Source organism: Thunnus maccoyii, chromosome 22, assembly GCF_910596095.1.
Source record: "Thunnus maccoyii chromosome 22, fThuMac1.1, whole genome shotgun sequence".
NCBI lineage: Eukaryota > Metazoa > Chordata > Actinopteri > Scombriformes > Scombridae > Thunnus > Thunnus maccoyii.
In genome coordinates this window covers 10371829-10384593 of record NC_056554.1, presented here as the reverse complement: position 1 = coordinate 10384593, position 12765 = coordinate 10371829, and the positions used below count along the sequence as shown (strand labels likewise).

Below are 12765 nucleotides of genomic sequence, written 5' to 3'. Positions count from 1 at the left end.
TGATGGGTTTGCATACGACTATAGCACACAGACACAGCATCATTCACTCAAGTGAGCCTTCAGTGTGGCACAGACCAACTCACTGTGAAATTATTACCTGGGGCATGTTGTGGAATATGTTAGAGATTTGCATGTCCAAAAATGCAAAAGCCTCAAGAAAGACTAAAACTGATTTTAGTCGCTGTTTTAGCAGCAGGAAATGAAATTTAAATGTAAAAAAAGCAGAAAAAATACTGTTGGACTTGTTGCATTCCACACCATTTTATTGAGCAAAAATGTATGTCTGCAAGATAAAATATTCTTATGCACATTAATATACAAATTCCATTTATTCCAGTAGTCTCTGCCTACTGTTCAAGATGATTAATTTATTTCTGAGTGCAGAGAAATATTTAACATCCCTGGAAAACTAAGGGATACTGCATACATGGTAACTCGAACCAGCACAGCCCAACGGGATGCTTTTTCTCACCCTGACTCTGTTCTGACCGAAACGCTACCCTGTCCACAATAACCTCGGGTGCAGCAACTAAGTAGACAGCATCTCTGTGTGACTTCATTATGGGTTCAAAGGTCTTCTGACTCAGGGATGAGCAGAGGCTCAAGGGAAATTGTAGGGAGGGTGACTGAACCGCCTGCCGACACCCACCCCAGAGCAGATCTGTTGAAGGAGGGTCGGTTTACCACTATGTCCCCCTGGAGTTCGGGGTACTCAGGGAGGGGCTCCACCTGCAGGGTCTTGATGGGATCAGGTCTGGGTGTCTTGCTGAAGCCACCGAACGGGGTTGCCACCCTGGAGGTGACGGAGTGACAGTGTTAACAGTAGCCGTCATGTGCTAATGAGAGGAACTGCAGTGACAGTTGAAGTGATGCAACTAATTAAAAGGAAGCAAAGACTTTGACCAGGGGACATATTCTAAGAGATAGCTGCTCAGAGAAAGAAGCACACTACATTATGACTTATATGAAGGACAACACTTGTTTTGCTCACTCTGCAGTTTTTAATCACGTTTTCCACCTGTGAGGTTCTTACCTGTTAAAACTTCTGTACCCTGGTAGGTCTGGTTGGGGCTCCGGCTCAGGCATTTGAGTGATGAGAGTGTCAGCCAAGGTCGGGTCATTGATGATAGCCTGTTCCCAGGGTGAGTGGTAGGACTTTGGTATAGCTGTAGCATTGAACTTCTCTGGAGGGATGTCTTTTAAAGGACCTCCATACCCTAAGTAGGTTATACAACACAGTGATTAAACATAATGCTTGTCTGATACACAGCAGGCATTATTTTTCTTTTTTTAATTATTTTTTAAATTATTTTATTCTCAGTTTACTTTCTTGGTATGTCTATTCATTTATGTAAGAGTGCTCGTGTCAGGGTTGGACATTTCTCCACACATGGCCAGTGATGAAGTGAAAATTAAAAGCCAAATTCTAAACTAAATCTATTTAACAGAAATAGCAAACATATCCAAAAAAAAGGCAGATGAAAGAACAGTCAGATGGTCATGAGTAAACTGTAAGAGTGTATGTAGCTTGCTCACCATATGATTTTGGTGTACTAAAGTTCAAAAATGCCATCTCTTACTGGCATTTAGTTTAGTTAAAGTTGCTTGTTGTAGCTTTAAAGCACTGGTTATTACATAAAATTTAATACATCAGTTATTTTGTTTCTTTTTTTGCATAATAGAGAGAGAAAGAAAGAGAAAGTGTGTGTGTGTGTGTGTGTGTGTGTGTGTGTGTGTGTGTATAACGCAATCATATCAATTTGAGTGTGTCAGATTGCAACACCCCCTACTGTTTTTTCTTTAGCCCTGTATTCCTCGTCAAAGATCACAGCAAAACAAATCAAGGGGCAGCTTCCCTGTATGTGTGTGTGTGTGTGTGTGTACCCAGCTGCATGTATGTCTCCCTACATAGTCTATGTGTGTTGATGGGAGAGGCCTATCCAAAACACTATCCTTCAAACCCAGCGCTTCACTCAGGGGGGCTTGCAAGCTCGAGCATTACATAACACGGGGCGTTGTGTCACGTCCTAACCTCTCACAATGAACAATCCCCCTTCCTGAGTTTATGTTTTGCCCTGAGGGGGAAGCAGGAGAGACCAAACAGACCTGTAGGGAAGTTTACGATTTTGGGGGGGACTCGATTACAAAACATTGTGTAAAAGATTTTCTGAGGCCATGGAATATTGTTTTTATGGCTTGATGTTTGGCTGAGTTGAGATTTTTGTGGGAAAGGACTGTCACACACCCAGCTCTACGCTCTCACTGTGAAGATGAAAGAAGGTCCCAAAAAAAAAGCTCTGAAAAGACAGAGAAGAAGACAGAAGTCTGGCTTTTTCTACATAAATGTTTTTCCTTTCTCTCTGAAAAATCTATCTTCAAATGTGGCAACATTTAGGCAAACATGGTCCAATAACTAAAGACGCATCTGACATTTCGCTGTGCTTTGGTTTCAAAACGGAACAAAACAATACAAATGCAAAACTATATAAAGTTATTACCACTTTCCTGCCTAAGCTTTACACAGCTTCAATATATTTTCTGCCAAATGTCTTGTCTTATTCAAGCTCTATTAGAATCTAAAGTCCTGCCTATATATCAGTATAGTCTGGTTAAAAAATGTACCAGTACAGGCACATGGAACATGCACCCCTGGGTAGATGAGTGTGCTATTTTAAGAGTTCTTACCATTTGATACCTAATGCACTTTGGCCTGATTTCTGCTACAGCTGGAGTGACATCACTCAGACACTGAGGGGTGGTGTCTGATCCTGAGGTCCAGAAATAACACCCCACCCCTGTGTGGACATACTCATCCTTAAGTCAGTATTGGTTTTGTGTCAACTGGGCAGAATTCAGACACGAGGAAGGATGTGAGTGCAAAGCTGATGGTATCAGTGGCACGGGAGGCAAACAGGAAACACTTCTCATGGGGTAAAACTCAACAACCTTTTCTAAAAGATGGTCAAAGCTGATTGTAACGAGGAGGGGTAAGAAAAAAAAAGTGGAGAGCGAGAGAATTAGGGGAATGTGGAGGAGTAGACATGAGACAAAGAGTGGGATGAAGATAGAAAGAATGGGACAGAAGGGAGACAGGCAGGGCAGAGAGAGAATAAAAAGACAAACGTGTAATCATATTCTGCCTGAGGCCAGCAGATTCCAGGCAAGACGAAAATGTTTTCCTACGTGATCAAAGCCCGCATGAGTACAAACAATGAAAAGCAGTTGAATCCTTATCAAAACACGGCACATCCAGTGCTTTGTGGAGAGCACATCCACACAGTCTCTCCACCAGGAGGAAAATAGTTTACAATGTGCTGTACATTTAATATGTAAGCATATTTTTGAAAAACTGCACGCCTTAAATGGAATTTTGCAAAGAAAAATCAAAGTCTATCCCACCTAAAACAGACTACTCAGGACAAGATTTTGTCATTGATATAATAAAGTGAAAGCAGTTTATAGTGTATTGTTCGGCACTAATAAGGTCATTGAGTTGAACAGAGCTCATAATGTTTGTTGACCTAACTTTAGCTACAGTATATCACTGCTGCAATGTTTTTGGGTCCTTGAAATGTGTTGGTGTTCCAGTACGCTGTATCACCAGTGTTACCTACCCGGGGCGATACTGTCTGGATTTGGCTCCGTTGTTGTTTCTGGTATGCAGGCCTGATCAACACCCAAGTTGTCCTCACCACTGTGGCTGTCCACAGCATGCTCATTCTCAGCTTGAGAAACCACTGTGTTCTAAACAAAGGACAGAGAAGATGTGTTAGGCTTCAAAGAAACTCTGAAAATGTGTTTAGATTGAAAGTCCATTCTTTATCTTGGAGACAGTAGTTGACCAAACAGTCTCACCACAAGATCTATTGAGCTTTCAATCATAACACAAGACCTTCCTCGGGAAATGGACTAGCCCAGTTGTCATTTTAATTTTCTAAGCAATTTAAACCTGTATTAACTTTTTCAAATTAAGGAACAATTATGTTTATGGCCACATGAGGGCAGCAGAAACAAGCTGTAAAACAACACTGACATGGTGAACTTGTTTGCAAATAGTTACTAATTTCACCTCCAGCATATACAGAAGAAACATTTGCATTCATTTGGAGTTTCTGGCCACATGATGAATGTCCAAAATTCACTCTTCTTTTAGCTCTGTTTCCTTCTCCACCAACTCCTGAGTGAAAATCTGTCTCTTAAACTGCTAAATGTTCCACTTTCCTCACTAGCTAGTCACTAATTTTGTCTGGCTGCTGTTTGGTGCTGGGCAGGGAGCCTACAGTGGATTTATCAGCTTTCTGCTGCTGCTGGGAAACGACTCTGATGAGAATAGTGAGAGTGAATGGAAAACCAAAACAATGTGCTGAAAGATGCTAAAATACTTAGCAGAGCTGAGCAAACAAAAACTGCAGACACAGGTGATAATTCTATTGTTAGTATAAAAATATTGATTACAGCTCCTTTAAAGACTTTTTATCCATGTTGGCTTAAAAAAAAGACAAATATGGGCAAAATCCATCTGCTGAGAAACATGTGATAAAATTGAAAGCTCCAGGACAGCTACCAACATAGATGAGAAAAGTACTTAAAGGACCAGTGTGTAAGATTTAGTGGCATCTAGCGGTGAGGTTGCAGATTGCAACTAACTGAATACCCCTCCCCCCCTCCTTGTGCAACTCCGTGGAAGACGAACTGCTCCCTAGGTGGATATAAAGGGCTCATTCTAAGGTAACAAAAACACAATGATTCTTAGTTTCAGGTGATTATACACTAATTAAAACATACTTATGAATATTATATCCCATTTCTACCAATAGATCCCCTTAAATCCTACACACAGGGCCTTTAATATGCTCAGAAAAATTGAAAATTGAAAATCTTCAGTTCCATGATATGTGAGCAAACTTTTTCTGCTGAGGAAGATTGTGTAATACAAATGATAGCTCCACAGCTGCTACTAGGTGGTCCTGGTGGAAAGAATTTGTTGTCAACAATTGACCTCATGACACAGGGGACTATTTCATACACCCACCAATGGCAAGAATAATCAACTATATCAGTTTTCTGACATGTTTAGATTTATTGAAATATATGAAAAATGTGATTTGCATGTGCAGTAAATTATTGCCAGCAGAGAAATTCTTTGCTTGACCATTTTTCCTCAACATGAGAAACACTGTTTTCTGGGCTTGGATGAAATGTACTGCAGCCCAAGGATTTCAGCTTTCATCCCTCTGAAAGATATTTATGATGATTTACTCCAGGACTTCCTCAGGAAATGTTGACAACTTGAAACAAAATCCCTCCATCGCCCCAAGCAATAAACAAACCAGAGATATGTGAGTCCTTCTTACTTCAAAGATGAGGGGAAAAACTTCCCTGGAGCATAATAATTATTTTATCTAGAATTCAAGAGGGCAGTGAAAAGCACACAAGGTCACCACACAACTAAATGAAAGAGGATATAACCAGTGCTGCTAATTAATTAGATATAGCCAAGAGAAACTTTGTTAGTTTATCTTGATTCAATTTTACTGAGAGCCTCGCTACATAAACTGCTTTATGGGTGACCAGGTCGGGCTAAGATAATCGCTGCTGAGAAAAGAAAACACTGACTTGGCACACTGCCCATCTATACACAAAGGGACATTAATAAAACTACTTATGACCCGCTAGAACACTTTCACAACTATTCTCTGCCACTCTGTGTCTATAGCACAAGTCAAATAAACACTTCAAGTGCTTAATCTTGCCTACAAGTATTTTGTCAAGATGTGAAATGTTGTGTTCTAAAAGCTGATCATATTCCAGGCCAATGGGTGGCACTATGTCACCGCTGTTATGGTACTTGATAAGAAAAAAAGACAGGAAGTATTGCAGTGTGTGGAGCTGTGAAATGCTCGCCAGTAAAATATGGAACGTTATCCTTTGGCCAGTGCTTCTTTTTAGGTGCTTTACTACAAATACGTAACAAAATTGGCGACAAGGATGGTTGTGGCTACTACTCCTTTGCCTCCCACTTTCCTACAATGTCTGGGAGAACCTGCAATACCATTTGAAACAAAGCTGGAAATCTTTGAAAACTACCTACTTGTGATTGATGTGGAAGGAGCCAAAAGCGAGCTGTACTACTGCACAGCATCACAAACGAAGTACAGAGGGTTTTCTATACCCTGAATGAAACAGGTACCACCTACAATATGCAAGCACATTTTGTACAGAGGGCAAATGTCATTGCTGAGTTTCGTCAATGAACACAGAGACATGATGAACCTATGGCACAATACATCTCCGCACTATGTGAGATGCTTGCATTGCGTGAATTCGGAAATGCAGAGCAAGATGTTCTACAATAGAAGAAAGCTGCTTCACATTGCCAATCAAGTTGGAATTGGCCGCACGGAATGCCATTGCACTTTCAAAGTGCCAAAACGCTGCCAAAGAGGGAACAAAAACGCTCCAACAGCACAAGTAACCAAAGAAAAGGTGAAGCAAAGTCTGAACATACATGCAAATGTTATAGATGACTCAGACAAGCACCTGGCAAATTCCACAAAATGCCCTGCTGCAGACAAAATATGCAAATCATGTGGACAGACTGGGCTCTTTGCAAAAAATGTGCCACTCAGATCAAAAACATGAGATGAGGGAGGTTTTTATTAACTTGCGAGGCAGCTGAATTCGCGAGATCACGAGATCATGAGATCATGAAATCATGAGATCATGAGATCATGAGATCATGAGATCATGCGAGAATCCATCTTATCAGGCTTCAAGTTATGTGTTTGTGTCTGAACCACTGGTGGTATCCAGCTGCCTCGCAAGGTAAGACAGTGATAGACAGATGGTTCATCCAATCACCTGCCAATTATTTTTTGAAAGTGCCTGCCCCTTTTCCAAACAGTTTCCATGGACAACTTCTCAGATGGTTTTGTGTAACAAACCATCTGGCACGTCAGGTTAAGTTTGTTATCCCTGAGCTGACTGTGCTATTTCTGAAAGATACTGTCCCAGTAGAGAGGAAAATAACGTGCACTGTAGAATTAGACACATTTTCTAATATGCAGCCATTCTATTCTAAGCCTGCTATGTGAAAAACTTTCTGCATGAAGTCAAAATGAGAGATGATGTGAAACCTGTGCAACAGAAATTGAGGAGATTGCCCCTCTCTGTCAGAGATGATGTTTCTGCAGAGTTAAAATGTCGATGTCATCAAGAAGATCGACGCATCTCCCTGTGTGTCGCCAGTCGTTGTGACTTAATGGAAGAACTCAGGGAGAATATGGATGTATACAGACCTCAAGGAGCCCAACAAGACTGTAGTGACTGATTGCTTCAACTATGATATTGTCTACAGGCCCAGTGCTCAGAACCATGCAGCAGACTGCCTTTCCCACTTGCCAATGCCATATGAACAGGACTTCTCCCCAGACATGGAACCAGAGACTGTTGCTGCTGTTTCCACCCTTCTGACTGCTCTTCCCATGTCTGACTTCACAGATGTTTGCTCTTCCTGCCCAGAGTGACCCAAGCTACACACCTACATTACCAAAGGGTGGCCTGCATCATCCAAAGGCCTGCCTGTAGATATGGTGCCTTACTACCAGGTTAGGAATGAACTGTCCATGCACAAATCACTTTTTCTGAGAGGGAGTCACAGAATAGTGGTGGTCCCTTTGCCTGATGGACCCTGGCAAAAGATTGTTGGCCCTTTCGAAGCTGGCACTGCTGATTGCAAGTTCGCTATTACCATGGTGGACAACTATTCAGAGTGGTCAGAGGTGTGTTTTGCTCCACAGAGCACTATTGCAGTGATTAGCTCTATGAGATCTGTGCTTAGCCAAAAGGGAAACCCCATGGCTGTGGTGACATATAATGACCCACAGCTAACCTCCTCAGAACTGTCCTCTTTCCTTGAAGAACAAGCGAGCACAGAAGCCTCACTAAAACCACTATTGACATAGTCTGCTGTACTTTATTAAACAAGCAACAAGTAAAGAAAGTTTAAGAAGCAGCTAAAGAGGTTTTTCTTCGGTAAAAGCCTGCAAAATATCTAATCAGTAACTTTTTCTCTCTTTGGTTTTGTGAAATTTGTAGCTTTAAGCATTTGGTAAACGTGGTCATTGATGCTTGTTTGTATGTATGTATGCATGTGTAAATAAGTGTATATGCGTGTGTTTATGTTTGCATATATATATATATTGTATGTATACACATAGAGAGAGACGTATAAGGAGAGTTTCACATGGTTGCGTTGAAATTGTATTTGGTTTTTGTAATGTTGATACGGTTTTAATTGGGGTGAGGGACGGGGTTAGTGCTGTAATTGCATCTATGTATGCATGTATGTAAAAGCATGTGTATACATTTATGTTCTTAACGTGGACCCCAGGAAGAGTAGCTGTTGCCTTGGTAACAACTAATGGGGATCCAAATAAACAATAAGATCTTAGTGTTTTCTTGTCGTACGGTTTTTGTACATACGAAACTAATTATATGACATGGTATCTTATTTTCTTTACTTTTGGACAGAGCCAGGCTAGCTCTTTCCCCCTGCTTCCATTTTTTAAGCTAAGCTAAAGTAATCGTCAACTGGCTCTTGCTCCATGGTTAACTGTGGTTAACTAATGAAAGTGGTATCAATCTTCTCCTTTAGCGATCAACAAGAAAACAAATAAGCAAATTTTTTAAAATGTTGAAAAAATCCTATTAGACACAATTTAGACAGAGCTGACTCAATAAAATTTAAGTTTTCACTGCACAGTTTCTGCTTACATTCAACTGCTTGTTGTTTTCATTCTGGATGTTCTCAAAAGTGTATTTTTCTGAGCGCTTCTGGCGCATTTTGAAGAGACGGGAGCCCCGGTTGGAGGCAAGAGATAGCTCCTCCAGCATAATGTCCTTAGGCACGCACATTTTCTTCCCCAGATCCATGTCTTCATCTGGACATAGAGACACACACAGAGGATTAAAGAGATTATATGCACATATACAGTATATACTTGTGCATTGATCAGACTTCTGTCAAGACAAATTTCTTTTTCTATACTCCCACCAAGATGATCTGATTGAACACAAATTATATTACGCAGAGAAAAAAAAACCTTGCCACAAAAAAGCACTCTACATGGATTGCTGACTTGGTGTTACTGCCAATATGATAAACGAGGAATTATCTTCCCATGTAATCCACTCGTGTCCAGTGCTTGTTTTGTGGTTAGCACTGCGTGCTAGCTACTGCATGCTGATCATGGAGATGTCACCAGCCAAGTGTGAGACGTATAATTTGCCAGAATATCTTTCAGCTGTCAGTAGCCTTCAGACCCTCCCCATCCCAGAGAGCCACACAGTTGTCCTCGCCTTGAAATAGCGTGTTCAAAGGACAACGACAAAGGGATTAGTTACTTTGGTCCATAAAAGTATTCATTTGCTTATTTATAGTCAGGGTCGTAGAAGGGAGGGTTGGCAACCACTGCCCTAGCAAATGGTTGGCTCATACCTTCTTTAAAGTGAATCTGGCAGTGTCCAGCGCATGCTGGTTCTTACAGTAGAGTTAATATGTGTGGGCCTTAAGTGTGTACTGTAAGTAATGGTGTTAAATCCATGTCTATGCTGATATGTGTGATAAAAAAGTGTAGGAAGGGGCTGAAAGGAGCAGGATGTGAGGAGGAAGAGAAGATGAGCTGGAAACAGAGGCAAAGAACTGATGCAACAAGAGAAAGAGAGAAAAACTGTAGGAGTTCAAGGATTAGACAACAAAGTACAGAAGAAACGATGTGGCTACCTTCCTCGGCTTGAACCTCCCTGCAGATTGCTGCCGCCTGCATTTTCCTCTCCCTGGTCGTCATGGTGGAGAACTGTGACATGGCTGCCCCCTGGGAAGCCAGGGGTGAGGAAAAAAGTCACAGGAGACAGCGCACATCAGTACAACCTGTTCAAACACACGATGAGACACAAAAGCAAGACAACACGGCTGCATGTTGGCCATCGATTGCCCAACATCAAGCATCCACACCACGCACAAAGACCCGCCGAAGCAGATAGAATTTATTGGGGCAGTGAAAAGGGCAAAGTTAGCACATCCCTTTAAATAACCTTGGGCCGTTAAACGCCAAGCACATGCTCTTCAGACATGGCAGCCAGCTGTGTCAGGGGTCTGGGAATCAATATGTTTGAAATTACCCAAGTGGGCTGAAAGGACACAGATCGAGAACATAGTGCTGTCACAGCAAACACGTGAGTCTACGGATGAAATAGCACAATGGAAAGTTTACAACAACGCGTCAGTGAACACAACACAAATGTTTAATTCCAATCCAAAGTACCTCTAACAAGGTTTCCTGATGGAACAAAGGAACACCATGCAAATCACTTCATCATTCGATTTCAGCTCACCAGATAAGAGACAAGTTTGTAGAGTTAATTCTCAGCTCCCATAAATCAACTTCAGAATCTTGTTATCATTTTTGATTAAAAAACATTAAGTGGAAGACAAACATAAAACTTTTTTTATGAATACTTGTATGTTGTCAACATCAGGATATGTACACATAAAAATGTCAAGCAATAACACGAAAAAGGAGATGCATTTACCAAAAACATTCAAAAATAGATATAAAAAATATATTTTAATTATGACACATGACAAGCTGTGTGATTGACGGGAAAATGTGTAGAGAATGAGTGCACTGAGAGTCATGCTTGATTTCAAGTGCAAGTGTCACATGATGATTGGACAGCAAAACCACAGCACACCTGTGGAGAGGCCCGAGTGATGGCTTACCTGTCCTGAAGGACCCTCAGGGGAGTCTCAAGTTGTGCCTGTCTCCTCTGGGTAGGAAGTCAGAAAGGTGAGAGGCGAGAGGGTCAGACTGGGTAGTGCAACCTGTGTGGGTGCTCGCGCTCCTCAGGACTGGAGCTTGTCGTGGGGAAGGGTGCAGGCGGAGGGGGCTGCTGCCTGACCCGGCTGACTGAGTGACTGAATGAGTGGGTGGGGTGGGTGTCAGTTTGTCTGTTGTCATTGGTATTTAGTTCACAAGCGGAGGGGTGACTAAATTTAGAGTGCTGCCACTACTGCTCGCTTTGCCCTCCATCTATCTATCTCTCTGCCAGTATGATTACAGTAGCAGGATGATCTATATCAGTGATTCCCAACCAGGGGTAGGCTACTTCTGCAATTGCTAGGGGGTATGTGGAAAGATTGTGGAGTAGCATAACTAATTTGATAAAATAAAACAGAATTTACAATTTGATTGAAAATATATATCCACATATTAAGTCACCTATAACAGCAGATCAATCTTGTGACTAGTGTGTGAACAACTTAGTGAGCAGAGTATTTAAATGGATAAACAGTTGAAACTAGCTAAAAGTATAAACAGTTGCAGATATCTTAAAGTATACATAAATGGTTAATAGCCAATCGCTAAGTGTAATGGATAAACACTTAACAGTTAGTTAAAAGTAATTGATAAACTGTTGTAATGGTTAGGTAAAAAGTAATGGTTAAACAGTTGGAATAGTTGGGTAAACATAATGGTTAGAACAGCTAAAAGTAATGGATGAAATGATGAGATACAAGTAATGGACCTATGGTTGAAACGTCCGTGCTAGTAACACAAATGTATTAACTGACCTAAACATTAGTCTGTTTGTTTGAAAAGTATTTTAACACCTATTATTATATCCACATATTATATTATTAATAGTTACATAATACCCAGTTTAAAATCAATTCAAATAGAGACATTTGGAAAATGACTGCTGTTGTTGTTGAAGGGGTAGCCTACTTATCTTTGACAGGACTGTGGGGGTACAGTTATTTGACATGAAAGGAACCAATAATAATTATCAGGATTTTTTTCTTTTGGGAGCCAATGGTCTACATGACTCCTATATGGCCTTGCTACTATCACCTCTTCAATAAAGGCAGGCCTAGATAAAATGGACACATAATGACTCTTGGAAACTACTGACAAAGCTTTAAAAAAAAAAAAAAAAAAGTTGTTTCAGCTACAATTGTCTTTATCAGCTCTCCAGAATTGCAGTGCTCAGCCAACAACAAATATATTCCGTGGCATCCAACATGGGAACACGGCGCCCTCAGGGCATGCAGACCAATCAGATACTATTTGTTTTAAATGCCAACATGTGATATAGAAGAGACCAAGGCTTAATAGGGTTTACTCACCTTATAATCCAGTCACTATGTTTTAATTGACCTTGCTAAATTTAATTTACCCCCTATATATTTTTATTTACTTGATACAAGAGAGAAATAAAGGGAGTCAGGTTGAATTTGCAGCACCCAGCAGGGCAGGGAAGGAAAAGGTGGCAAATTAAAAGCAGCAAGTTCATGGACATACTGCAGTGCCTGGCATATAGAAAATGCCAGCAACCCCATACACGAAATGGAATATTTTAAAACTATGTGTGTTGGGTTTTATGACGCAATATTCACATTCTGATTCAAGCTCCACCCTCTAAATAGCATTCAAATCCCATTTCGTTACAGTGTTTTCCAAATCTAAATTGGTAGGGAAATAATTTCTGTTTATCATTTCCCTCTGTGTCTTTATCTCTCATTCTCTAATGGCTCAGCTACAGTAGGTACCCACTGTTATTATGTAACTGGTGGTCACCATGGGAACAAGTCCCCACCAACCCCCCTCCCAAGCCCCTTCGCTGGATACGGAGAGAGTGACTATTCAAGACAACACATCATATAAAAAGCCTCATGGGATGGTACAGCAAGCAACAAATGGC

General features: G+C 41.0%; 1 protein-coding gene across 5 annotated transcripts; it reads right to left on the bottom strand.

Annotated features, from left to right (window-relative positions):
* Positions 1–241: 241 nt before the first annotated feature.
* LOC121889157 (myozenin-2-like) lies at positions 242–12738 on the bottom strand. 5 transcript variants are annotated; one of them, XM_042400886.1, is made up of 7 exons: positions 10784–12738; positions 10396–10453; positions 9785–9875; positions 8776–8942; positions 3615–3744; positions 1034–1217; positions 242–793 (listed from the first exon to the last, which is right to left on the bottom strand). In XM_042400886.1, exons 3-7 carry the CDS (start codon positions 9864–9866, stop codon positions 568–570), a joined length of 789 nt encoding a protein of 262 aa, XP_042256820.1. In that variant the 5' UTR covers positions 9867–9875; positions 10396–10453; positions 10784–12738; the 3' UTR covers positions 242–567. The 5 variants fall into 5 exon arrangements, with proteins under 5 accessions (XP_042256820.1, XP_042256823.1, XP_042256822.1 ...); XM_042400889.1 differs by lacking the exon at positions 10396–10453 and adding an exon at positions 10326–10340; XM_042400888.1 differs by lacking the exon at positions 10396–10453 and adding an exon at positions 10183–10242.
* Between the last annotated feature and the right edge of the window lie 27 nt (positions 12739–12765).

What these genes read in the sequence shown, in the direction of transcription:
- LOC121889157 (XM_042400886.1), bottom strand. Translation starts at nt 9,866, where the DNA reads ATGTCACAGTTCTCCACCATGACGACCAGGGAGAGGAAAATGCAGGCG. An exon ending in GGAGGTTCAAGCCGAGGAAG is followed by an intron (nt 8,943 to 9,784) that starts GTAGCCACATCG and finishes CTCTATGTCCAG; the next exon opens with ATGAAGACATGGATCTGGGG. An exon ending in AAAACAACAAGCAGTTGAAT is followed by an intron (nt 3,745 to 8,775) that starts GTAAGCAGAAAC and finishes TCCTTTGTTTAG; the next exon opens with AACACAGTGGTTTCTCAAGC.